This window comes from Heloderma suspectum, chromosome 4 (assembly GCF_057233095.1).
Source record: "Heloderma suspectum isolate Gila_16-S chromosome 4, 16-S_ref, whole genome shotgun sequence".
Lineage (NCBI taxonomy): Eukaryota > Metazoa > Chordata > Lepidosauria > Squamata > Helodermatidae > Heloderma > Heloderma suspectum.
This window is the reverse complement of record NC_139461.1, coordinates 294,499,748-294,527,335: the sequence shown is the minus strand read 5'-3', so window position 1 is coordinate 294,527,335 and position 27,588 is coordinate 294,499,748. Positions and strand designations below refer to the sequence as shown.

Genomic DNA, 27,588 nt, shown 5'->3' with positions numbered 1-27,588 from the left:
GTCCCACTGAATTCAGAGGGACGTCAGAGGAATAGGATTGGGCTGTTGGGTTTTGGTTTTTTTTAAGCAAGATAACTTAGTTCTGATGTTGCTTCTAGAATTACACTAGTCTTAGTCATCATGTATATGGGAAATCAGAGAAGTCAGAGCAACTGGAATGGTAACAGGTACCTTCCTCACAACATAAATACAATGTAGTATTTAAAAATAGAAGAACATAAGACGAGCTATGCTGGATCAGACCAGGGGTCCATCTAGTCCAGCATTCTGTTCATACATTGGCCAACCAGCTGCCCATGGGGACCCCACAAGCAGGACACAAGTGCAACAGCACTCCCCCACCTGTGTTCCCCAGCATCTGGTGTACACAGGCATTCTGCCTCTGATACTGGAGGTAGCATATAGAACTAGTAGCCACTGATAGCCTTCTCCTCCAGGAATTTGTCCAACCCCCTTTTAAAGCCATCCAAATTGGAGGCCATCACTACATCTTGTGGTAGTGAATTCCATAGTTCCACTATGGCCCGGAACGTATATACTAGAGGTAGGGAACGTACAGACCTACAGATAATGTTGGACTCCAATTCCCATCAGCCCTAGCCAGCATAGCCAACAGTGAGAGATGATATGAGTTGAGTCCAACAACATCTGGAGGACCACATATTCCAATGTGATGTGGCTGCAAAAAAGGCAAATGCTATTTTGGGCTGCATTCATAGAAGCATCGCTTCCAAATCCCGGGAAGTACTAGTTCCCCTCTACTCAGCACTGGTTAGGCCTCATCTGGAGTACTGTGTCCAGTTCTGGGCACCACACTTTAAGAAGGATGCAGACAAGCTGGAGAGGGTTCAAAGGAGGGCAACAAAGATGATCAGGGGACTGGAAACAAAGCCCTATGAAGAGAGACTGAAAGAACTGGGCATGTTTAGCCTTGAGAAGAGAAGACTGAGGGGAGATATGATAGCGCTCTTCAAGTACTTGAAAGGTTGTCACAGAGAAGAAGGCCAGGATCTCTTCTTGATCATCCCAGAGTGCAGGACACGGAATAATGGGCTCAAGTTACAGGAAGCCAGATTCCGACTGAACATCAGGAAAAACTTCCTGAGTGTCAGAGCAATACGGCAATGAAACCAATTACCTGGGGAGGTGGTGGGCTCTCCCACACTGGAGGCCTTCAAGACGAGGCTGGACAGCCATTTGTCAGGGATGCTCTGACTTGGATTCCTGCATTGAGCAGGGGGTTGGACTTGATGGCCTTGTCGGCCCCTTCCAACCCTACTATTCTATGATTCTATATTCCCCATCCCTCGCATATACTCATGTGCTTAAACAAAAAATATCTGTGCCTAGTTAGAACTGGAGTTCTAAAAAAAATAAAAACGAAATACCTGCAACCTTTATTCATTTTTAAGATGTATTTATTGCATATACTGCATAAGGTGAAAAGGGCTGCATCTCAGTGGCAGAATACCTGCTATCCATGTTAGAGGTCTCAGGTTTAATTCCCAGCATCTCCAGGTGGGGCTGGGGAAAAATCCTGTCCCAAATCCTGGAGAGTCAGTGTTGACGGTACTGAGCTAGATGGACAAGAAGTTTGACTCAGCAGAAGGCAGCTTCCTAGGTTCTGTTGTTTGGGTTCTGCAGGCCACTGGAGCTTGGGTAATCCATGAAATTTCTGCTCTGTCTGTCTGGCTTCTGAGATTTCACACTGCCTTTCAAATTCATCTTCATATGCCTTTCAAAGCCATATTTGTAGCTAAGCGCTAGAATCCTGTCTTCCCCTCCCATTTCAAACAACAACTGAGATTGCCAGGATGTTAAACCCTGCAAAAAGTACACACAGCTTTTTTGAAAAAACCACAACTTGCATGAAAACAGCAGGAAAGTGTGAAGGAGGTGATAATCCAGAACAGCAAAGCAACAACCCCTACCAGCTAGCAAAGAAACGAGGGGGGGAGGGATCTTTTGCACACCCTACAAAGAAGAATCCACAGCTTTATCTCTAGATCCATTTTTCTCCACTGCCACAACCAGCAACACTACAGGCTGGAAGAACCAGAAATAGTTCTGCACACGCAGACTAAAAAGATTGTTAGACAACAGCGCTCAAGATACAATCTGCATGAAACAACAAAATACAAGGACGAGAGAAAGCTTTCTCTTCCAACTGAGAGAAACTGGCTATGCATCTGCTTAGCTTTGGAAAGAAAAATGACACTCTGCCTTACGCATATAACTACGAATAAGAATTAGAAGGTAAATGTCTTCTTTCACTTCTATAGCAGGGGAACCATCTACTGGTCTGGGGCCTGGACTGCCCCCCAGACTAAACCAGTGGACCTGATGGCATCAGGGCATGTGACCCCATCACAAAGCCCCACCCCTCTACTGACATCACCCACCCGACCCCTTTGGCTTTGCTCTGTGCAGAGAGAGGCTCCAAGCTCTGTGAGAAAGGGACTCGGACGGCCCCTGAAGGACTGGCTTCTCCAAGTGATGGCTGAGTTGAGTTCCTCCATTGCACACTGCCCCAATCAGGGTGATGCACAATGGGTCACCCCGGGGAATCTGGAAGAGCGGCCAAGCAAGGCATCTCCTTTGCACTCCATCCCAATCGGGATGAGTGGAGTGGCAAGGTGAACTCCCCCGCTGTTACCCCTGATCAGCGATCAGATACGACAGTGGGGATTCCTCTCCCCACAGAGAGCGGGCAGGGCCAGGGCAGGAAAACCTTTGTGGGTGGCAAGTCCCCCATCCCTGTACGGATTAGCTGGGCATGTTTAGCGACAAGTCAGGCTTCAAGCCAACCCATCAAATTCCCAAAGTGGACATGGCAGTGGAACCAAGAATGAGGCCTTTCATTAAACCAGGGGTTTTCCGACTTCATCCTGGGGACATCTGGGAACCCTTGTGGAGTCATATGGTTTCCCTAGTGAGAAAGTTCAAAAATGGGAAATAAACCCTTCCCTGGAAGACAGCTATCCAATGCTGCTAATGTTCCACTGTAATCTGTAACGAGGGCTGAATCTACACATAGCAGTTATACCATTATTATACCGTTATCATAACTATTGGTGCCAATTGGTGTCATGTGCACCAAGAGTTATGATTACGGTATGTTAACTGTATAACTGCTATGTGTACATTCAGCATAAGGCTCTGTTCCTTTCTTTCAATCTCTCTCTCACACTCACACACACACAATCTAAAGCAGGAAGTGGCAGGGTAACAAGGGAAGGAGAGAAAAACACCACAGAGGGAGGAAGCGGAGGAAGGAGAAGACGTTAACATTTTATAACAAAAACAATATTACCACAGAGGGAGGGGGGAAAAAACATACGTAGTATTTCCCTTTCCGCATCTGCATCGCCATTCCCTCTAATTCCCATGTTCAAGCTGTGAGTGCCGTTGCTTATGTAGCCAAAATAGCACCACTCATGCCAAAAGGGAAATATCATCAGATTTGCGGAAATCCCAAGCTTTGCTGGAATAGAAATAATCTTCAGAAGAAAACCCTAAAAGAAGTGGGGGGTGGGGGAGAACAGTTCAATGAGGCTGATTATGCTTAGTGGCTGTGGGATGTTGACTGACCATGGCAGGGGGCAGGGGCTGAGAACTGGGGTGCGGAGAGAGAATGGAGTGGTTGGAATCCTGAACAGCAGCATTCCACACTAACTTTTCGTAGCAGATAGCTTTTGCCTTCATCGTATCAATTATATACGCTTCTAAATGTATCCCTTTAACTACCATTTTTAAGGCAGGGGGAAACGGAAGTCTAACTACACCAAATATCCTTAAAAGATTCCACAACTGCTACTACTATCAGTAGTAATAAAAGTAGTAGAATGAATGCTTTGGATTTTAAGGATGAAAACAAGTGTCTCATTCGATCCATTCACTTTATGGCCGGGTTCGCACAATCACCACGGCCCACCATTACTTATTTGAGGCCTGATGAGCCCCCGCACCTGCGGGCACCACGCTCCCTATTCAAGTTGTGGCTTGTTGTATCGTCCAAACCCGGGCAGCATAGCTTGTTGGAGGGGGAACCACCCTCTAATAACCCATGGTCTGTTGTAGGGTATTGGAGGGTTGTTTCCTCCTCCAGCAAGCCATGCCCCCCAGGTTCGGATAACACAGCAAACCATGGCAACCCCCCCACTGGCCACTGAATATTCAAAACGGCCACTAGCACATGCCACAACCCACTGTGGCTTAAATAAGCCACACCTGGCTGCAGTGATTGTGCAAACTGGCCCTGTTTCTCAACCTGTTAGGGGTTTATCCTCCAGTGCACCTTCAGGCCATGCAAACATACATACCATGTTCTTGGTCCACTTTATGCTTGCGCTGAAGCCATTGCCTATGAAAGCTTATGCCACAAACAATAAGCCTGGTGCCACAACACCTTCTTCCATTCTACTGCTATGGATTACCAATTCACAAGTGCATATATAGAGCCTTATGTCACTCAACGTGGGCCACTGACTTGTAGCCGAATGTGTGAACTGCCTCCACTGAGAAATGTGGCATTTGTAGGGAAATGATAACCGTGCTCTATGTTACTGGATCATGACTTGTTGCATGTGTGAAGTGGCCATCTTGTGCGACAGAACCAAATTATGAACATGCATGTGTGAAAACTCATTCTAGCATGGCTACTCTTCCAGACTCATGTGTGGATTAAAATCCACTTCTTTTCTAAGAATTATCTGCAAGGCATGAGCCAGGTTGCTTTCCAACCTGCTTTCCATTTATGAACATACGAAGCTGTGTTATACAGAATTTGACCACTGATCCTTCTACCTCAGTAGGGTCAATCTGGCTGGTGGTGGTCTCCAGGGTGTTCAGCTGGAGATGCATAGGGAACAAAACTCCCTACATTTTCTGTGTGCCCCCCCCCAGCCCATTTGTGGCAGACGCAATGGGAAAGTAGGAGCCCATGGGCCCATGTCTGTCTCTTAGCACCACCAGCTCACCCACTGGTCTCAATGAGGTCCCCTCCCCATTGGTACCTCAAAGGGATCCAAGTCTCCTCTTCTCCAAACCTGTCAGGTTCCCCAAGTCATGAACTGATAAAAAACCCACTTATCATGGGTCAAACCATCTTTCTCTCACGACCGTCCTCCTTGACATATTCCCTCCAACTTCTCTTTAAAACCAGATGTGGCCAAGCCATGTGCATGCAAGCCAGGTTCTTGGCTAATGCTGTCTCCACAGGCAGGCACGATTCTAGTGCCACCATTTCGCTTAAAGCGTACAAAGTTTAACAAAAGGCACTTCTGTGCGCAGCTAACCAGTTGGCAAAGGCCCAAGAGGAAGCCACAATTAATTTTACTTCTTACATTTGTACTCCACCCCTTCTGTAAGGGAGCTCTCGGCATCACTTTAATCCTAAGAGCCGTGTGAAGTAGGCTCAGCTGCAAAGGAGAGTGAGGTTCAGTGAGGTTTCCTAGGAAAGTTCATTAAGTGAGTTTTGCTGCCAGACGGGAATTTGAATTTTTTTCTGACATCTCAGCTATTCACATGTGAGCTGTATGACACTACTACTAAGTCGATCCACAGCTGACTGGAGGGCTGTACTCAAGGAGTGCATGTCAATGGTTCCTCATGAAATTGGAGGGAGGTATCATGTTGGGTGCCACAGGGCTCGATCCAAGGCCGGTACTCTTCAAAGTTTTTATTAATAATTTGGGAGGAAAAGGTGGGGGGAATGCTTATGAAATTTGCAGATGACACAAAATTGGGTAATACCTTAGAAGACAGAACATTCAAAATAATCTTGAATCATAAATAATGATAGGTTAGAAGACTAGGCAGAAAATAACAGAATGAAATTTAGCAGAGATAAGTGCAAATTCCTTCATTTAGGAAAGAGAAATAAATGCACAGGAATAAGATGGGGGATACCTGGCCTGTCAATAGTACGTGTGAAAAGGATCTTGGAGTTGGAGTTGATCACAAGCTGAATATGAGTCAGCTGTGTGCCTGTGGCTGCAAAAAAGGGTGAATGCAATTCTTGTTGTTCAGTCAGTCGCTTCCGACTCTTGTGGCTTCATGGACCAGCCCACGTCAGAGCTTCCTGTTGGCCATCACCACCCCCAGCTCCCCCAAGGTTGAGACCATCACCTCCAGAATATCAACCATCCATCTTGCCCTTGGTCGGCCCCTCTTCCTTTTGCCTTCCCGAGCAACAGCATCTTCTCCAGGGTATCCTGTCTTCTCATTATGTGGCCAAAGTACTTCAGTTTTGCCTTTAATATCATTCCCTCAAGTGAGCAGTCTGGCTCTATTTCCTGGAGGATGGCCTGGTTTGATCTTCTTGTAGTCCAAGGCACTCTCAGAATTTTCCTCCAGCACCACAGTTCAAAAGCATCTATAGAACTATAGTTTCAAAATCATAGGAAGTAGTAGTTCTACTCTACTCTGGTCAGACCTCACCTCAAACACTGGATACCACACTTTAAGAAGGGTTCAGATAAACTGGAATGAGTTCAGAGAAGGGCAAAAAAGATTACCAGGGGATTAGAAATGAAGTCCTATGAGGAAAGACCGAAGTGTCTGGGTATGTTTAGTCTTAAGCAGAGAAGACTGAGGTGGAAAATGTGAGCACTTCTCAAGTACCTAAAGGGTTTTCATACAGAAAAGGGCTGCAACCTGATCCCTATTATCCAAGACTGTAGGGCACAAAATAATGGGCTTAAGTTACAGGAAGGCAGAATTTAGTTGAACATCAGGAAAAACGTCCTAACCCCCAGAACAGTCAGACAATGGAACCAACTCCCTAGGGAGGTGGTGGGCCCTCTGTTACTGGAGGTATTCAAGCAGAAACTGGAAAGTCCTCTGGCAGGGATGCCTTAAACTAGATCCCTGCACTGAGCAGGGGGTTGAATGAGATGGCTTTCAATGCGATGAGATGTTGGGGATTGAACCTGGGACCTCCTGCATGCCAAGCATGCATTCTACGACTGACCTACAGCTCTTCCTCCATATTCTATCTCCTCTGGTGGCAGTTCCTCCAGGGTCTTTGGCAGTGGGAGGCCCTTCCTAGCCCCTGCTCCTGGGGTTCTTTTAACTGTAGAGAGCAGTGATTGAACCTGGGTCCTCCTGCAAGTGAGGCAGATGTTCAGTCATAGAGAAACAGCCCTTCAACACATACACACACATATAATGTATGATAAACAAGTATATTTTAACATTTATGCACATCTGCTGCTATTAACATTCAAAGCCCTTAACAGCTTGGGGCCAGGTTATCTGAAGGATCACCTCCACCCATATGTGCCTGCCCGGACCCTAAGATCATCCTCAGCGGTCCTTCTCTGTGAGCCCTTGCCAGTGAGGTGGGTGGTTACCAGGAAGAGGGTCTTTTCTGCTGTGGCACCCCAGCCGTGGAATGAGCTCCCTAAAGAGGTTCTGCTGGCACCTACGCTGTATTCCTTCCGGCACCAGATGACGACCTTTCTATTCTCCCAGCATTTTAGCTTCCTAGTCTTTTATCTTTGGTCTTTTAATTCTGTATTTTAAATCTCTGAATTGCTGCTAGGTTTTATTCTGGTTGCATTGTTATATTGTGGTGTTAATGCTTTCATATTTTATATTGTTTTATTCTGCGCTTTTTGGTTTCAATTTTTTTGAACCGCCCAGACAGCTTCAGCTATTGGGTGGTATAGAAATGAAATAAAGAAATTTCAGAGAGAACTTGTTCTCATTAGACCTGCAGTAAAAATTTCAACACAACTGCAAGGTCTGATACTGTTGCTGCAATGACACATTTTTTGGGAAGTCTCCCAAATTAGAGGAGGGAATGTAGCTCAGTGGTAGAGCACCTGCTTTGCGTGCAGAAGGTCCTAGTTTCGATCCCTGGCATCTCCAGGTAGGCTAGGAAAAATCCCTGCCTGAAACCCTGGGAGCTGCTGCCGGTTTGTGTTGACAATACTGGACTACATGGACAAATGGTCTGACTCAGTATAAGGCGGCTTCCTATGTACCTGACTGAATTACTATGGGTTGTATCCAATCTTAGTCCTACCTAGAGTAGACCTACTGAAATTAATGGGACTTGTTAGACTAATATTAGATACAACCCTACGAGCATTTCTGCTAAGGCAGGACAGAAATCCAGGTCAACATTATGGATAAAATCTTTCCTTTGAAGCTCTATAACCAAGAACTTCACATTTTGGGTACTGATCCACAAAGGCAATTAAGCTAAAACATTTGGATTTTGCTACATCATTTCCCCCAACTGAAGTCAGGGGTATAATCCTGGTTGCAGCACAACCACATCCTGCATCTCGTGGCAACCAGGTGCCTTTTTCTGCGGTGGCACCCACTCCATGGAATACCCCCCCACCAAAGATAACATGCACCAGCTCTATTGCAGTTCTTAGGATTTTTAATTCATGGCCTGCTGATTATATTGTGTAGGTGACTGTTTTGGTTATAATGTGCATTTATATTGTAATTTTATTATTGTACAGTGCCTGGATATGTTGTACAGGATAGGTGGTATAGAAATATTTTAAATAAATAATAATTATCCAAGTAGTATTATACTGTGGCTTCACAGAAAGTAAATACACGGACTGACAAAAAGCCCCAACAACTTTGTCCGTACTGAGTTGTGGACTGGGGTATTAGGTTTCACGTGCATTATATTGTATAAGTGACTGTTTTGGTTATAATGTGCATTTATATTGTAATTTTATTATTGTACAGTGCCTGGATATGTTGTACATGATAGGCGGTATAGAAATATTTTAAATAAATAATAATTATCCAAGTAGTATTATACTGTGGCTTCACAGAAAGTAAATACACGGACTGACAAAAAGCCCCAACAACTTTGTCCATACTGAGTTGTGGACTGGGGTGTTAGGTTTCACATGCATTCTTTTTCTGGGATTGTGGATGTTTAAGACCTTTTCCTAAAACTGGACTCAGCTAGCAGATCTCAAAGAGAAGGAGAAGCTGCTTTGTGTGTGTGCGCGCGCGCGCGCGTGTTTTTAGGCACACACACCGCCTCTAGGTCAGTAAGTGGGATCAACAAGTAGATTTCGGTACAAAATCTTGTTCATTCTTCCTCTTATTTTCATGAATGCTCTAGGCCACACAAGCACTGTAAAGTTTTTAGTTCTTCCTTCCAAAGACTGAAGAAACCTTGGGTGTTCAAGGAATGTTGGAATACCAATGCTTGCCTTGCCGATTGTTCCAAAAGGACAATAACAGAATCAACTGCCAAACATGTGTTACCCAGGAGAGCTCCCGTCGCTCTGCTAGGAAAAAGGGCACAGCACTAGCCAAGATCGCTCGGGCAAACTGCACTCATCTTGCCAACCTGCATCTCCCATGATTAAATCATTGCTGGAGCAGAATACAGTGAAATTCTTGTTTACTGATGCTTGCAAACAAGATATATATTATACATCCCAACCCCCCTTTTCCTGCCTCCACTGGTCTCCCAGATCCTGTATCTTGGCAACTGATCAGTGGAAGCTGGTGGCTCCGATGTCAGTGGGGCAGTGAATCCGCGCCAGGTTTCAGTCAGAACTGTAAAGGAGCTATCCAAAGCGCTCAGCTGGCTGGATCACCAAGGTCCATCCAGTTTAGCATCCCGTTTTCAAGTACACTGAGATGCTTCTGGAAGCTCACAAGCTGGGCATGAAGGCAAAGCCCTGTTTGTGTTCTGAGATATACCACCTCTGTATGTGGAGGTCCCATTGAGCCGCCAGGGCCAATAGCCACTGACAGACCCATCACCGGAATTTACATACATGCACTTTATTTATTCACAATATTTGTATACCACTCCATGTCTAAAACAGGTTTCGGAGCAGTGAACATAAAAGATAAAATAATAAAATTAGAATACCATATTAAAATTATGTTTTTAAAAAACAGAATGGCAGTAGAAACCGTGATGGTCGATTAAGGAATGCCTCCTGGAACAGCACTGTTTTCAGGAGGCACCAGAAACAACACAGTGTTGGTGCCTGCCTGGCCTCCAGAGGCAGGGAGTTCCACAGGAAGGGGGCCACCTAGGGGAGGAAGGGTATGTGGCCACCTAGGGGAGCCCGGAGGGCCAAACTGGGAGTCCGTGTGTGCTGGATCAGGCCCCCTGGGCCTGAGGTTCTGCCCCCCTGCATTGAACCCATCATGATAAATGGTGCAAATTATTTACATAGCACGATCAACATCCATAGCGCTTTACAAAGTGGAACAGGATAGTTCCCTACCCCGCAAATCTTGCAAGCTAAAATTCAGCACACGGGAGACAAAAGAGGAAGGGAGATGAAGCCAGGGTAAACTGGGGTGAAATATGCCATTATTTGAGTTACATGTACTTAGGCATTGTTACCGTATAGGGTCTTGAGACTAAGAAGTTGTACCAAAGACTTCATGGAAAATGATAGGGCTGGAGAAACAATGAAACTGGGGACAGCTGTGCAGCTCAGGAAGCACCGGGGAGAAAAAACAGTCTAACCTTGGCATGTTTCCATCTACTTGCTTCAATATCACATGGCTTCAGTGTCAATAGGCACGGATTTTAGGAGCTGCATTTGACAAGCTGAGACATCCTCCCTGATTCCCAGTCCAAAGGCAGAGTTCACCATGATAACCACCCAGATCACAGCGGGTTTCATTTACCAAATGGAATGGAATAACACTCTCTGGGATGTATACTAGGCCAGAGTTGGACGCAGATAATAATAATTCTTTGGGAAGACTCAGATCACTCAAGAAGAGTTAGCTAAGCTATATGCTACTTGGAAAGGCCTAGCTGGAAAACCTGCCTTGGGCTCACCAAGTTAATGCATAGTTAAGACAAGCAATGGTTAACGGCAGACTTCTCCTCCTCCTCCCTGCATAGAATTCCTCTGGGGCCTACAGGCATTCCTGGAAATAAATTCAAGTGCATGCAGTTGCCGATTTCTTCAGCAACTGCATGCGCTAGTTCATCCCTATGTCTTGTGCAACCTTTCACTAGCCTTTTTTACTGGCTTTTTGGAAGACCAATGCATATTTGGAACACTGGTGACATCATGGTAGCTTCTGTCACTGGGCAGGGGACTCTGGGCAGGGGTCCACAAATTATGTCTGGGCTTAGTAGCCAAGAATTATTTCTACTAGCCAGCAATAATATTTTAGAAGTGCTGTTCTCTTTCCACCCAACAAATGGCAGCCTGCTCTTTCCACTGAATTAATAAGAAGGACGAACGCCACAGGTGGCTTTGTTCCCCTTAAGCCAGAGTCTCCTACAGAGTCTGAAAACTAAACATTGTCCCCACTTCCATAGCAAGCCCCAGCAAAGCACATAAAGCATCTGTTTTCAAAACTAGGGTTTAAAAGGCTAGGAGACTATCTTTCTCTCCAAAACAAATCCACTCCAGATTTTTCTTCCTTCCCTGCACCAGCTCCCCTTCATCATCATCAACAGACTGGGTTGCCTGGTTTTGTGTCTTACTTAAATCAACCTCCGGAGAAAGGGAGTTGCCTTCCCGCCCCCAAATATGGAAAGGGAGAGAGAGAAGCCCTTGCATCTGCAAAGAAGAAACCCTTACACATGCCATTCAGAACTAGAGAATACAGAATCTCACTGCTTTTTTTCTGGCAGCCTAATTTAGCTGCTGTAAGGCAACCTCCATCCCAAAGCATTCTTGCTCACGAGATCAAAGACTTTCTCAGCCCTGATCTGGTGGCAGCAAGTGGGTTTATTGAAGGCTGATTCTTGCAGACAGGCAATAGTCAGTTTCTAGCCTCTTTATTTGATGGAGGTGTGTTTTCCCTCCTCTTCTTCTGTCACTCATTCTATAGCCCCTTCCTACCAAGCCCACCTATAGCTGGCTCAACTGTACACTGTAAGCCTGGGGTCTCCAACATATGGTCTGTGGGTACCAGTGTGTCTGCGGTCACCACTCTTGGTGCCTGCCAGGCTCCCTGACAGTCCTGATTTTTATTTCATTTTAAAAGATATTTTTGATTTTTAAAAAACTGGGTGGCTGACATCCTGCAAACTTAAGTGCCAGTCTCCAGCACCATCTTTATTTCAAGGAATTCCTGTGGGCCCCAGAGCTATTCTAAGAAAATAAAAATGGTGGGTGGCTGCAACCCAGGATTTCATTTTGAAGCATGTCCAGCCACCCAGAAAAAAAAGTATGCTAGGGTGATAGGGGGTGTCCTGGGTGGGCTGTTTTGTCTGTACGTGTGGTGTGTTTTGCCTGTGTGCATTTTTCTGAGCATCACCAGTTTGCCTTCTGTGAAATGGGTATTTTGTTTTGCACTGTGGGAGCAAATATGTGATTTGGCATTTCAGACTTAGACTACACCTGTCTTGTACTCAGTTTCTTCGCCAAGATAATTGTCTCTGAACCTCCACAGTTTGCTGTCTGTGAAAAGAGCGTTGGAGCAGAAAAATGTGGGTTGAAAAGGGTTTTGTGTTTTGGAATTCAGACCCTACTTCTGCCTTGTACTTATGGTTTTAGGCAAATTACTTTTCTTTTAGACTCACCAGCATGCCTTCTGGGAAATGGGTGTTTTGTGACCAGCCATGCCCACCACAGCAGCCATTTTGTGAATGGGCAAGCCCCCATGGCAGCCATTTTATGAGAACACCCATAACACTCTCAACATTCCAAATGTGCCCACTGATCTAAAAAGGTTAGGGACCCTTGCTCCAAGTCCTCTGAAATGGGACGGAGCCATTTCTCTGTTCTATACAGTACCAAGCACACTGTGAGAAGTTCTACTAATAATGATTTTAGCAGCAATTTAAATGACTGCCAACTTAGTATTCATAGTACTTTAGTTTTGGGGGATAGAGCATAGCTCAGTGGCAGAGCACCTGCTTTGCATGCAGGAGGTCCCAGGTTCGATCCCCGGCATCTCCAGGTAGGGCTAGGAAAAATTCCTGCCTGAAAACCTCAGGAGCCACGGCGAGTCAGTGTCGATAGTACTGGGCTAGCTGGACCAGCGGTCTGACTCAGTATAAGGCAGCTTCCTAAAAGGTAAAGGCAAAGGTGTCCCCAGCCAGTCGTGTCCGACTCTAGGGTGCGGTGCTCATCCCCGTTTCTAAGCCGAAGAGCCAGCGCTGTCCGAAGACGCTTCCGTGGTCATGCGGCCGGCATGACTGAACACCGAGGTGCACGGAACGCTGTTACCTTTCCCGCCGAGGCGGTACCTGTTTATCTACTTGCAATTTCTTGCTTTCGAACTGCTAGGTTGGCAGGGGCTGGGACTGAAGACGGGAGCTCACTCCGTCACGCGGCACTCGGGTCTCGAACTGCTGTCCTGCTGACCTTCTGGTCTGCAGTTCAGCATCTTAACCACTAAGCCACCGTGGCCCTTAAGGCAGCTTCCTAGGTTCTTGCAATTAACGTTCCTCTTTGGGGGAAGCTGTAGATTTCTAGGCCATTTGCATGGAACTACAGTTAGGAAACTTCAGCAACTGAGAAATTTTGCCATAAAAAACATAGCCACCAAAAGCCCTGCACTGAACTCAACGGGAGTCTTGTTATTGTTTTCAACAACCCCCTCCCTGAGCCAGGCCTTAAAGAAAAGGAAGGGAAAAAAGAGACCCATGCAAAACCTGGTGCTCTTTTTTTTCCTGGGCAACTATGAACAAGAACAAAGATTCCTTATGTAGGAAGACACCCTCCTCTAGCACATACAAAACGGCCATTAACCATCTGTGAGAAAAACCAATGGGTTTCCACCCCCCCCCCCCAGACGCAATGGACTCACTTATTGCAACAACGTCACCCTGCACAGCAATAAAACCTTTAGAATCATAAACTCAATGCAGTTGTGTAACTTAGAGCAGGAAGAGTGGGGGCGGGGGGAATGAAAAGAAAAGCAGCGTATGTGTGGAGGGCAGGAAAAAAAAGATTAAATATTTATTCTTCTTGGCAAAGAAAAACCAGTGCATTGTCCCTTAAAACTGGTGGCCTTCCAAAGTTGTTATTGTTTTTTAAAAGAGGACCTACTTTTCTTAAGTTCTATAAACATCTATCTATCTATCTATAGATAGATATACGCGCACACACTCCCACACGCACACAGAGAGAGAGAGTGAGACAGAGACAGAGAGAGAAGTAACACAAGCCAACATTCATTTTCGGAAAGCTGTGCTTAAAAGAAGAAGAAAAAGGAATTGCATCAATCACCAAACAGTTAAATGAAGGTACTATGACAGTCGCTATTGTTGTCTCTGAGCACACTTGCCTTTTCCAAAGCATCTGCCAGATCCTATTAGGTGTATAAAAAGAGGATGTTTTGGACTGGGGAGAGATGGGATGCACTATTGAAAACTGGAGACAATGGCTCACTTCTGTAGACTCCTTAAGCTCCGTATAACATCTGTCCAGAATCAATTCTTGACCTAATGTTTCTTTCATTGAATTTTAGACTGTGTCTCCAAATTCAATTTGTTTTCTGGGCCGGAATTGTTACATGGAGCACAAAGGAATGAGACACAATCTACAGCAAAAGCCTCCTGCCTATGCCTCATTTAAATTAGAGCTGGGCAAAAAACAGAACAAAAGAAAACCTTGCTTGGATTTTACGAGGCGTGTTCAGCGGGCGCTGGCCAGGGCCTTTGGTGGTCACAAACTGAGAAATGCTATGCTCCTGCACACAGCCTTCATTCGTTTCAATGGAGCTTGGACAGGAAAACTACCCAGCTCATTGCACCCCATGGGAAACGAATGCTTGGAGAATCGTGTTAAGGAATCACATCAACTCTCCCAACAGGATGAAGGCTCAGAAAACGACACGCTCCCTCAGAAGTAATATAGGGAAAACTAATTCGTAACAGTTACATGAACTGATCAGTGTAGTGAGAAACAACATTATATTGGCCATATTCCTTCCCTGTACAGACACGATACCCTCACACAGAAGGGATCCATAACCCTACTTCCCCTCTCCACCCTCCATCATGCAAGTTCATCACTGAACTTGGAGAATCGTGTTCAGAACTAGGGCTGTGCAGGGACCCTCCAATCAGAAGCCGCTTTGTGGCTTTGGAGGCAGGCCTAATTTGGTTCGGGCTGATTCGGGAGGCCTCCGACTCCTGCTTCCGGTCCCCCCTGATGCTCCCGTGCAAACCCCCAGGCTCCTTACCTTGCTGCCTCCTCCTCCTCTGTCGCCGCTGTCTCCTCCTCCGCCAGCTCTTCTGCCATCGCTGTCATCGCCGCCGCCAGGTCCTGTGGCCTGGACACAAGCCGGCTCTTATTGCAGGGAGTCGGCATTTTTTAAATGGCAACTCCCTCCAATAAGAGGCGGCACGCGTCCAGGCCACAGGAGCTGGCGGTGGAGCTGGCGACGGTGGAGCTGGAGATGATGGCGGTGGCGGCAATGGCGGTGGTGGAGACAGAGGTGGTGGGGACAGTGATGGGTGGCTGAGGTAAAGGCCTGGAGGCGCTGGTGCAGCTGGGCCAAGAGTGCCGAAGCTCCGAAGCATGCTGAGGCGCTTTGGAGAGCCTCTGACCCGCTCCAGGTTGCTTTGTGCCGCCTCCGTTTCGCCTCGGAAGGGACTCGAAGTGTCCCGAAGCAGCCTGCCTAGACTCGAGCCTCAGCGGTGCACAGCCCTATTCAGAACTCTATTGAGCCTCATTGGAATCCCTTCACTTGCAAACGCATGGGGGGGGGCAGCAGCAGCAAAGGACTGTACCCAACATCTGTAATTTGTGATGATGTACACAGAGCCACAACGAACTGAAAGGGGCAAAGCAGAATCCATACACAACCTTTTGAAAAGCTTTACTATAACAGAAAATGAGTGCCAGGAAATCTTTCGACAGATTTCTTTTTGTATCTGGGCCCATTTCTGCAAGCCTCAGAGCATATTCCCTCTCCCCTAGAGGGTTCATTAATTTTACTTCAATTCAGCCAGTAACAAAATTAAGAAAGCAAATTCCACTTACCCATAAGGTCTCTGAATGAGAGTCGGATGTAACTGCTGCACCCCTAAGGTAAAACCTAGAAAAAGTATTTGGTAAGAACAGCGTTAGGTTTAGTCTATACAACATATGCTCATTCAGAAGAGCAGCCAAAACGTAGGCCTGCTTACTCAGAAGCAAGTTCCATTTTGTTCAGTGGGACTTAGCTTTGCTTTGTGCATCAGTTCCCTTAACTCAATCCTGCCCTGCCGTTACCCTCCGTCTCTAGTACAGGCGTGGGCCTGCCATACTTGTATGCGTAGGCTCCCTGGTCACCGCCACCATTGTTGTCACTGCCCCACCCACCCCGCTCTGCAAATCCCAGCAATTCTGCTGGGCAACAAGGTGCACAGAGAACCTTTGGTAGACTTTCAGGAGCACGATTCTGCTAGGAAGGTTGGCACCCATTCCCGGTATGCTGTTTCCCAGAAAAATCACTCTGATTTCAGCAGCAGAGTACAGCCTCTGTAGGGTTCCAGTAGGGACAACGTGGCCCCAAAGCCGTGGAAGTCGCCCACCCCTGCTTTAGTACATGCTTGGAGACTTCAGATGTTTCCCAAACACACGCAGGATATTTGACTGCACACGCACGACCCCCAAGTCTTAGCCTGCGTTTCTTGTGTATGAAAAGATAAGCATATTCACAATGTTCTCCAAGTAGTGGTTTCATTCTGTTAGGGAGCAATCCTATGGCCTCTAGACAGAGTCTGGGGACCATAGCATAGTTCAGATTCCTGGATCTGAAGTCAGAGGCAGCACTCCAACCTCGGAAACAGGAATCCGAGCTCCCTGCCCCCTCACAGCTGACGTGGAGAGAACTGTGCCAGCTGCCTCTCCAAGGTCACAAAAGTAACCTCGGAGAATATGGAAAGGGGGCAGTTCTGTGGGCGAGGAGGGGAGTGGGGAGGCCGGCTTACACTATATCCCCAGGCCTCCCCAGCCTCCTTCCCTCCTGCTCCGCAGAGCCCCAGCTAGACAGGCAAAAAAGCCCGTCTAGCTAAAATGCAGAGCAGGAAGCATGCAAAGGCAAAGACTGCCTGCACCACTCCTCCCCCTCTGCACTGGATGGCTGTCAGCCTCCAAGTTCAGAGGCTGATGGCCATACTGACAGGATTGTACCCTTAGAAGCCTGGCCTGATTTACTCAGCCGTTTTATACTTCTGGCTGCTTATTTATTATTTACTATTACATTATAGCCCACCTTTCCCCCCTCTGTCAAGGAGCCCAAGGCAGCTTACATCCTCCTCCTGCTCTTGATTTTATCCTCACAACAACAACCCTGTGAGGTAGGTTGAGCTGAGAGTCAGTGACTGGTCCAAAGTCACCCAGTGAGCTTCATGGCCGAACAGGACTAGAACCCAGATCTCCAGAATCCCAGTCCAACACTCTTGCCACTGCACCACACTGGCTCTCAATATACTATTCTCTCTTACACACCAGCTATATTCTATTAACTTTCTAAGTTGCCAGTTGTCTCTTTTCTAGACCATTTTTACTGCTGACAGTCCCCCCACCCCCCAGACGTCCATGTTTGTCAAATCTTTTATTGCTCCTTATTTAATTTCCTACAATTTACTTTGGCGATTATTAATGCCTACTCTCCTAACTTGGACATGTATCTATGGTTTGCTTTCTGCCTGTAGAAATATTTTTTTCCCTTCCCCTGCCCGCTCTCCTTAACTGGAAAATGTTTCCATCTTTCTTCCATTTCACACTACCTTTCCAAGATTGTATAATTTCGCTTTCTCCCTAGGGTCTGTTGCATATATGTTATATCACTTGTCAATTATTTTCCCTTCAGGCTCTGAGGTTTGTCTCTGATTCAGTCTGAAACTCACTCTCTCACACAACATTTACACCAGTTGTGGTGTAAACATTGTGAGGGAGAGAATGTTTCAGGTCGAAGCACCTGATTTGGTTGTAGGGTTTTGTTTTTGCCTGCAATGTTGTTGTTGTTTTGCCAAAACCTGTATACAAATTCAAACTGTACTGATCTTTGGGCAAAACGCTGACATCTTTCTTTCTGCACGTGTCCTCAGTTTTCCCCACTCTGTTCAATACATTTATTCCTCTCTGCATGCTCAGGAATGCAGGTATACACATACACACATTTTCAGATCATTTATCTATCCCCTCGGCCCACCATTTAAAAAAAAATCCTCAGAATCCTCCAATAGCACAGGTGCAACTCCACAATTTCCTCCCATTTTGGCTTTAGTTAACAATGTGGAGCTAATCCTCCCCGACCCCCACTGCCCCCCCCATCAAAATTTTCTGGCAACTCTCTAGAATCCCCTTTGCCAGCAAAACCTATGCTTTCAGCACCCAGTGCATCCACGTGCAGGAAACTCACTTTATTAAGGAAGCAGTGATATTACAAACAGAAAAGTTATTATCAGACATATGCACAATTCTAATTGCATGGCAGTGAGTGGCACGGTGAGCAAAGACACCTGTGATCTTGGTTAAAGCTAAACACACACATACACAGAAAATGAGTTAAATACAAGCTTCATAAAGCATGCACTTGCAATGCTTCACTTCAGATGTCACAAACAGCAGATCTGGCCCATCTGGCACTAGATTTGACCATTATCACTTTATGCACAATTCCCTCCTCCTTTTGTTGTTCTGCTTCAGCCATAGCTTGCCCAATTTGGACGTCATGGCAGGCTATGCTTAGAGCAAACCAGGAAAGGGACGAGGGAAATCCATGCACAAGAATGGAGGAGGAGGGGACCTGCATGCCCCCTCCTGTCAACAAATCATACTCAGCTACTGCAACATCTCAACCAGCTTCTGTACACAGGCTGTGCAGGCATCAGCTGCCACTTGACAGTGTTCGTCCATGAGCAGTCAGCCCCTCTTTGCTTGGCTGCTGGGAACTGGAGCATTTATGGCTGTGTGGTCTGCCACCACCTTTCTCCATCTCATCTCCTCCAGCACTTGCCAAGAGATTGCCAATGGCTTTGAAAGCCCCATTCTTGGCAGCAGAATCCACTGCACAAAATAAGCTTAACATGCAGAATTTATCCGGATGGCAGAAAGAGCTTCCTGGGTGCAGAACACACACAGAGAGCCCTATTTGTATTGTCCTATTCAAATCCAGAGAGTTCTTGAACTAATTTAAGTGAGCCTGACTAAATGCAGAAAGAGAGAGGGAGAGAGATGTTTGTCTCACCAGTTTGAATACTCCTTGGTTTTGCTCCTAGATATGCTAGGTTGACATTTGCTTTCCGGCCATCGATGATGGGGTTAGGATCCTTGCAGGCCCTCTCCGCTGCGGCCCTGTCTGCCATGGTCACCTGGAAAAAAGCACAGACATTTGTAGAGATACACGTCCAGTGCATTCTCCCTTCCTCTCTCCCTCTTTTTCCTGCAAGCACTGACACAAAACTGTTGAAAAGCTACAACCTCCTCTCCTAGAATCTCACTTTAATAGCTGTAAGAGAGGATGATCCTTCATGGTACCCTGGAGAGAGAAAACCTCACATCACCACCAATATTCTTTTCTGTTTCCTGTTTGACATCAAAAGTAAATGACGAGCAGGCTCAATACCACACAGTCTTAGTATGCCCCAACGCAGAGGCATGAAACAACACCACTTAAGAGTCAAGATTCCTTGATCTCAAACTTACACGGGCAGCTTTACTGCTAAAGTACTTCTACTGCTGTGAAAGTTCCCCCTCCAAAACGGGTGATTTACACTGGAAAAGCAGGCAGTAGATGGAAGCTTCCCAAAAGGAAAGAGCAATAAAAGGGCAGTGCAGCTAACTATAGGCATATGACTTTAGGGTAGTTACTGTTTTTGTTTCTCCCCCTTTTTAAAACAAACCAAAAAAACAGCATTCTCCTCCATGCTCCCTTCAGCAATGACATGGAACAGTGATAGTTAGCTGTTCCTTTCCTTTCTACGGCAAAGCAAATAGACACAAAGGTAGTTCAGCCCCACTGAATCAGCAGCAAGAACACTACAGAAGTGAAGGACTGCCCACTTGGAAGTATGAAATTCCACTACACTACTGCAGTTTGAAGACTGGTGCCACTCCTATGTACGCACTCTATCATAGAGGTAGGCCCTCCAGATTTTTTGGACTACAACTCTCATAATCCCTGACCATTGGCCAAGCTGACTGGGGCTATGAGAGTTGTAGTCCAAAACATCTGGAGGGCACCAGATTGTATACCCCTATTCTTTAAGGCTTGCTTCAACACATGACAAAATTCCTATATGCAAGGTATCTCCAGGGTGAAATCATCACGTTCCACGTATGTAGATCATACCAATTCTGTGGATCATACAATTTAATTAAAAACAACATATAAATGTGATAGACCTACTCAAGTGTAAGTCATTCTCCTGGTTCGGACCCAATGCTAAACTATGGTTCATAAACCAGGTTGAAGTTGGCTTGTTTCTGTAAACCATAGTTAAAACTAACCCCCATTTGTCCCAATGTAACACTAAACTGCGGTTAGCTGAAACGGAAGTGAAAGCTTCTGATTTCTTCCTCATAACCATGGTGGAGGAGGACGGGGAAACCAACAAGCCCAAGCCTCATTCACATAACACTAAACTATAGTTTAATGTTGTATCTGAATGCAACCATTGTGTATAAGTGTTCTGGGGAGTACCAGTCACATGCCGTCCATATAGAAATTTTGAAACATAGGAAGAAGCCCTAACTTCAGGAAGGATGACAAGCTTGAAATCAGTACACTAATCAGGGTGTGTGTGTGTGTGGCACAAGTTTAATCAGTGGGCTGGGAGTCAAGGGCACACTTGTTTACTTTTGAGGCAACGTTGGTTTTGGTCTGTTACTACAATCAGGAATTAAGAAGGAAATATTAAAGGATTTTCCCTTTCCAACAATGAATGCAAGTTCTTATTAAATTGTAAGTTATCTCAAAAGGACAGTGATATTGGGTTTGGGCATTATGTGCATGTATTTAAATGTAAAAATTAATTGGTTAAAAGGCAAACAGACTTAGCTGAAACACATCCAACAAAGCATGCAGACATCGACGAAAGAATATGCCACATAAAATGCTTTCCAAGTGGGCCCACACTCCGACTCTCTGACTCTTCATTCTAATAGAAAAATGGCTAAGCCGCAGGAGGGGGTGAAAATGGCCTTCTGAGAGCTTTGTAGATGCACCACTGAGGGCACAATACTGTCATGGTGATCGTAAGCCTCCAAACGTGTAGGCTTACGGTCATCCAGTGCAGAGCAGAAGGAGCATCTCCCTGTCCTCCTGCTCTGCTTTTTTGTTAGACGGGCTTTTTTGCCCCTCTAGCTGGGGCACTTTGGAGGGGAAGGAAAGGAGGCTGGAGAGGCCTCAGGATAGCTCATATCCTCGCCTCTCCAGTCTTCTCCCCTTCCCTCATCCTCCAAGGTCAAGTTCCTGACCTCGGAGAGCAGCCGGTGCAGTTCTTTCCACACTGACTGCAAGGAGGAGGAGGAGGAAGGCTGGAGCCCAGATTCCCCCCTCCACAGTCGGAGTGTTGCCTCCAACCTCAGATCTGGCAACCCGAAATATCCCATGTCCCCTCAGACACTGTCTAAGGGCAAAGGATCGCTCCCGCCGATGACAGCACCAAGGCTAGAGGTCACCTGCCGAAGAGGGGGCAGAAATCCACTTGTTGCCTCCAACAAGACCACATTTCCACTTGAGTCTGCCAGAAGTTTTAAGAAGAGCATCAGAACATGGAAAAAGGATGTCACTCAGTGGTAGAGCACATGGCTTACATGCAGGACTCCATAGGACTGGGAAAGACCCCTGTCTGAGATCTGGGAGAGCTGCTGCCAATCAGGGTGGACCAATACTGAGCCAGATGAACTGATGTCTGACTTGGTTCCTAACATGGTAAGCACTGCTAGATCAGACCAAAGGCCTGTCCAGTGTAGTATCCTATTTCCCCACAGCAGCCAACCAGATGCTCACAAGCAGGACATGGGGGCAGCTGCCCTCTCCCGCTGTATTTTCCCAGGGACTGGCACTCAGAAGCATAACCCTGTCCTCCTTTATTGTGTCTAATCCCCTTCTAAAGCCATCTAAGCTAGTGGCCGACACATCTTGTGACAGAAGATTCCAGGGGCAGTTATAACAAGATAGAGAGGGATACAGTCTTCTTACACATGGGACATGCAACAAGATGCTGTGGTGGGGAGTGCTCCCACTCAGAGTTGCAGCCAGCCATGTCCTTTTCCAAGATTCTCCATTCCATTTCTCCTCCCCACCCCCTGCTGTTTTCTATTCCTCCTCCCTCTGACACTCAGAGTCATGTCTGGCCTGGCCCTGACCCTAGAGACTGACAACGACAACAATGACTCAGGTGTGGCAGAGATTGAAGGCCCTCTGGATCAGACGAGGCCCCAATTCCAGCACTGCTCTGGCCGGCTCCAGCATCTCAGAAGAGGCCATGCCGGGCCAATCTGTGGAGGAGGACCTGGATAGACCCACCAAAGGAATCCCTAATTCCCTGCCTGACAACATCTCCTCTGTGGAGTCAGAGGGGGAGGTTAAGCCACCTCCCAGTCCCAGACAACACCGATGTTGGAAAGTGTGGGCAGCCACCCAGAGGGAAAGCACATGCCTCAAGCCCAAAGCAACCAGGCTTCTCGTGAGTAAAGGACTAATCGAGAGTAACAGCCTTCTCCGGCTGCCTGCAGCTAGAACCTGGGTGTGGTCTGGAAGGCCAAGCTACATACACTCTCAGTTGAGAGTTGCTGCTTGCTGGAACACCTTCCTTCAAGCTCCTAGACCTTTACAACACAATTTCCTGATCTTGCTTCTCCTTCGGGCTGATTTCCTGTGCAGCTGATTCCTGGACTTCTGCTGAGGCCCTGTTCTTTGGAGTGAGCTTGTTTTGGAATGCTTGCCTGTGCTTGATCTCGGCTTCACCTTAGACCCTGCTTCCATACTGCCTCTCTCCTTGGCTGGTAACACTTTCTGACCTCTGTCTGCCTTTTGACCTTGCTGTACAGATTTCCCCATCAACTGCCCAGGACTGAGCCTGACCTGGCCTGCCTTATCAGCATATTCGGCATTCTGTGGACAATGAGCATGCTCTGCCCTCATTGGGCTGTTTTGGGGGAGTGTCCCCCCCTTGAAAAAAAAAAATTTGCACTTCTGCAAACCTTGGGGTTTCCCAAGTCTGCTGATACCCAGTGTGTGGATTGTGCTATTTTGGCCATACTCACACCTGGGAGAATTGTGCTTGCTATTAGTACATATAAGATATCAATCCTGGTTTGGGGGGTGGAGGAAGCGATCATCATCGATCACCACCATACCCTCAATAGTCTAGAACTCATTCAGGCCATGGGATTTCCAGTAACTGAATTCCAAAAACTAGTGGAAAAGTAACACAGGAGACACAACAGGCAAGGAACAAATCTCAAAGCCAGTATGATATGGGTGTACAAAAGCAATATTGGTGTTCATAAGCAAAAGGGATATTTCTACCCCTGTTTTTGTGAAATAGGAACAAAATGGCTACAAGGAGCCAAGGCAGTGAGGGCAGTGGTATATTATTAATTTCAGTTATCACAGTTCTATACTCCTGGTATAAAATTATTCTTCCCTACAAAATGCCTTTCAACTGACAGGGGGAAAAATAGTTGCAAGTTAATTGTTGCAGTTCTTTTTTTATTACTATTACACTAAATATTTGTATTACATTTTCAAGTCGTTAAACAAAATACACTAACGTTAATGCTTGGGGATACCTCGTATTTCACAAAGGTTAGAGGCTGTGAAGTAAAAAAGCAGCATGAAGCAAAGGAACATGCAGAAACCTTTGCTTGCGTAACACCATTCTAGTTAAAGGTTGGTGTTCACCCAGCCTTGTTGTCCCAGGGGATCCCCTCTTACTTCTGGGCCTACAGAACACACATCTCACTGTTCTAAAAAATCCATACAGAGTTGGCCCACCACCATACTGAAGAACCACTAGAACAGATTGCTTGACAGGACGGGGCTTCAGAAGGCTCCTTCTCCCTGCATGGGACACTGCCAGAGAACCCCAACAAAAGACCCATGCGTCATCGAATACAGACTCTAAACATTACAGGAAAGAGTCAATAACAGAATAGATAATTCCAATTTCTACAGAAATACACCGGACAGCCACAAAACCGTCTTCAAACAAAGTCCCCCCTCTTTTTTAAGCAACAACAACAATAACACAGAGCTCAACAAGACCAGACAAACTTCAGTTAAGCAAAGCCTTGCAGCTCTAAGCTCGCCAGCACCTTTGAACCCAAGCCTTTGGCTCCACAGAGCACCCTTCAACAAGGTCCTCCATCTCCAGAGATCCTTCCGGAAGCGACACCCGTGGAACCCAGCCGCTCGCTTCTGCCCGTTCCCTTAAAAGTGGCCACCCTATTAGGCCCCCTTCCCCGATTCCTCCGCAAGAGAATCCTCCGGCCTCTGACCTACCAGCCCACGGGTACCTTGGGAACTGGTTCTCCGAGATGCGGCGCCTTCGGCTGCAGGAAGCCTGAAGGAGCCAGTGCAGCGCGGCGCTGCGGACCCCCCACCCCCAGATGCCCACAATTCCTTTCCATGCCCCAAGTTATACCCCAGATTCCTTGCCAGCCTCTATAAAAAGCGCGGGGGGGGGGCAAAACCAGGGTCCGTATTATTTCCATCTAGACCGGCGTCCCCCGTGACTACCCTCTCACAATCCGCGGCTAAAGGGGCAGGGTCTCCATAATTGACCAAAGCGGTAGTCAAGTGGGGCCAAAGGGGCGGCGGAGTATGGTTAAAAGGGGCAAAGTGCGACGGGGGGGGGGAGAGGAGAGAAGAGAAGAAGGGGGCTAGGAAGCCTTTTTTGTTTTTAGTGCCACTGTCTTTACGGACCTCTTTTAGCGCCTTTTCTCAGAGCCCGAGGAGTCCCCATCTCTTTCCGCGGTTGTGCATACGAAACCCCCGGCGTGGCAACTACTCCGCGTCCGTTACCGCGGCGTGCAAGAGGCGAGCGGGGAGGGGGGCGAGGCCGCCCCTTCCAGCCCTCCCGGGGAGCGGCCCCCGCCCCAAAGCTCCTCCCTGTCTCTCCCAGCCCCGGCCGCCGCCCCCGCTCCCCGCCCCGGCCCCGAGCCACTTACGAAGCCGTATCCGCGGGACTTGCCCGTCTGCCGGTCGGTGATGACGACGGCTTCCTCGATGTCCCCGAACACCTCGAAGTACTTCCTCAGCGAGGCGTCGGTGGTGTGGTAGGGCAGCCCCCCGACGAAGATCTTGGTGAAGGTGGTGTCCTTCTGCACCGTGTGCATGGCGCTGCCGCTGGCGGAGCAGCCCCGGCGGCGGCGGCTGTCGCTGCTGCTCTGCGAGGAGGCGGGCGGCGGCGGCGGAGAGCGGGCGAGGCTGGAAAAAGCATCCAAAACGAGGAAGCGCCGAGCCGGGACGGCAGGGAAAAGTTCCAGGGCGGAAGAAGGGCGGCCGCGGGCAGCCTACTCCGCCGCCAGGGTCACCGCTGCGCAGGGGGCGGGGGCGCGGATCGGGGTGGGGGGAAGCCGGCTCCCCCGAGCCACGGCGCCGACGGATCAGGGCCCGCAGCGGCCCCGCGCCCCATGCAGCGGAAGCGGCATGCGCCTCGACGGCCCTCCTTGCCGCCGCGCCGCGCCGCGCCCCGCGCCGAGCCCTCCCGAGCGCAGAGCCGCGGGGTGTGAAAGCGGCGCCCGGGCGCGCGCGGGGCTTTGTACCTACCCGCCCCCCGCCCCTTGGTGGCGGGCTCCAGCCACGCCTCCCCGGGTCGGGGGTGGGTCCGTGGGGGACGGGACGTCGGGCCCGGCTAGCCGCAGAGGCCCCTGGGCGACGTAGTTCGCCGCCGCCGCGAGCCCGGCGAGTCGCCGTTTTGGGCAGCGGTGGGAGCGGCGCCGAGGCGCCTCGGGGGCCGCCGTCTTCTCTCTGCGCGCTTGCCGGGGAGTCGGTCTCCTTGAATTCAGGGGGGGGTTCTTCTGAGTAGGCAGGTATAGGACGGCGCTTCCTTCCTTCCTTCCTTCCTTCCTTCCTTTTTAAGGAAACAAAACGCGCAGTCCATTTTTCCGTTCTCGCGCGCAAATATCGTCAACAAGGCGATATATGCAAAACACTGTAAAAATGCCCAAATCCGCAGGGTGCAATGCCTTGATTAGGCCAACTCAAAGATCACCAAAAACAAAAGTGCGCGAGCTTTCGAGATCTCCAGATCTCTTAATCAGGCAAGAAGTTACACAAAGCAGGCTGACTGATGGGGGCGGGGGGGGGGGAAGCTCCTGGTTGCTGTTGTTTCCTCCTTGTTGTTGTTATTCAGTCGTGTCCGACTCTTCGTGACCCCATGGACCGTAGCACGCCAGGCCTTCCTGTCCTGCGCTGTCTCCCGGAGTGTGCTCAAGTCCATATTCATTGCATCGCTGATGCTATCTAGCCATCTCATCCTCTGCCGTCCCCTTCTTCTTTTGCCTTCAGTCTTTCCCAGCATCAGGGTCTTTTCCAGAGAGTTTTCTCTTCGCATTAGGTGGCCACAATATTTGAGCTTCAGCTTCAGTATCTGTCCTTCCAATGAGCGCTCAGGGTTGATTTCCTTTAGGATGGACTGATTTGACCTCCTTGCAGTCCAGGGGACTCGTAAGAGTCTTCTCCAGCACCACAGTTCGAAAGCATTATAGTCCTTATAGTCCAGCTCTCACAGCCATACGTTGCTACGGGGAAAACCATAGCTTTGATTAGACGGACCTTTGTCGGCAAGGTGATGTCTCTGCTTCTTACTGTGCTGTCTAGGTGTGCCATAGCTTTCCTCCCAAGGAGCAAGCGTCTTTTAATTTCATGGCTACAGTGATCTTGGAGCCCAAGAAACTAAAACCTGTCACTGTTTCCTCCTATCCATCTCCTATTCAGAGTTTGCCAGCTATCGGGCGCTTCTCCACCATACCATGTCCGGTTACGTAATACCCAATGCATCTGATGAAGTGGACTTCCGTCCATGAAAGCTTACACCGGAATAAATTTGTTAACTTTTAAGATGCCACAAGACTCTTTCTTGTTATGACCTGTAAGGAGCTCAAGCAAGGCATTCTACTCTGGTCCCCTTTCTTTTTTCTTTTCCAACAAACTCTCAACATACCATGGCTACTGAGCATGCTCCCCTCATGGGGCTGGTTTTTGTGGGGTTTAGCCCCTTCATGTTTAAAAAGCTTTTCCCTATTTCTGCAATCTTTGGGGTTCTCCAAAACATGCCATCTGGCTGGGTGACCAGCCAGATGGGCGATTAATAAATGTAAATAAATAAATAAATAAATGCCAGTGCCTCCCTCTTATTTCTCAATGGCCTCATTTTGACTCCTTTTGGCACTCACCACCTGAGTTTGCCATTAGAGGGAGTGATTTATGAGTTTAAGGCAAAAATCAAATCAGGAACATATACTGTGCAAGCTGTACAGCTAGTCTTTGTGACTAAGGTGCAATCCTATACAAACTTACATTGAAAGCCTGTGTGGTGTAGTAGTTAGACGAGTATTGGACTAGGACTGGGGGGGGGGGGGGAGACTGAGTTCAAGAGAGAAGCCCACAGGGGTGACATTGAGGCAGGCACTATCTCTCAGCCTAACCCACCCCAGAGGGATTTTGTAAGGATAAAATGGAGGTGGGGGGAAAATCTAA

The 27,588-nt window shown here is 47.7% G+C and overlaps 1 protein-coding gene across 1 annotated transcript in view; it reads right to left on the bottom strand.

Annotated features, from left to right (window-relative positions):
* RBM38 (RNA binding motif protein 38) overlaps window positions 1-25,618 on the bottom strand; it is a 34,118-nt gene extending 8,500 nt beyond the window's left edge. The window contains exons 1-3 of the mRNA XM_084854226.1: window positions 25,056-25,618; window positions 19,123-19,246; window positions 15,927-15,981 (exon numbers count right to left, since the gene is read on the bottom strand). Coding sequence (XP_084710352.1) covers window positions 15,927-15,981; window positions 19,123-19,246; window positions 25,056-25,223 — 347 coding nt within the window. The 5' untranslated portion in view covers window positions 25,224-25,618. The remainder of the gene's footprint in view (window positions 1-15,926; window positions 15,982-19,122; window positions 19,247-25,055) is intronic.
* Between the last annotated feature and the right edge of the window lie 1,970 nt (window positions 25,619-27,588).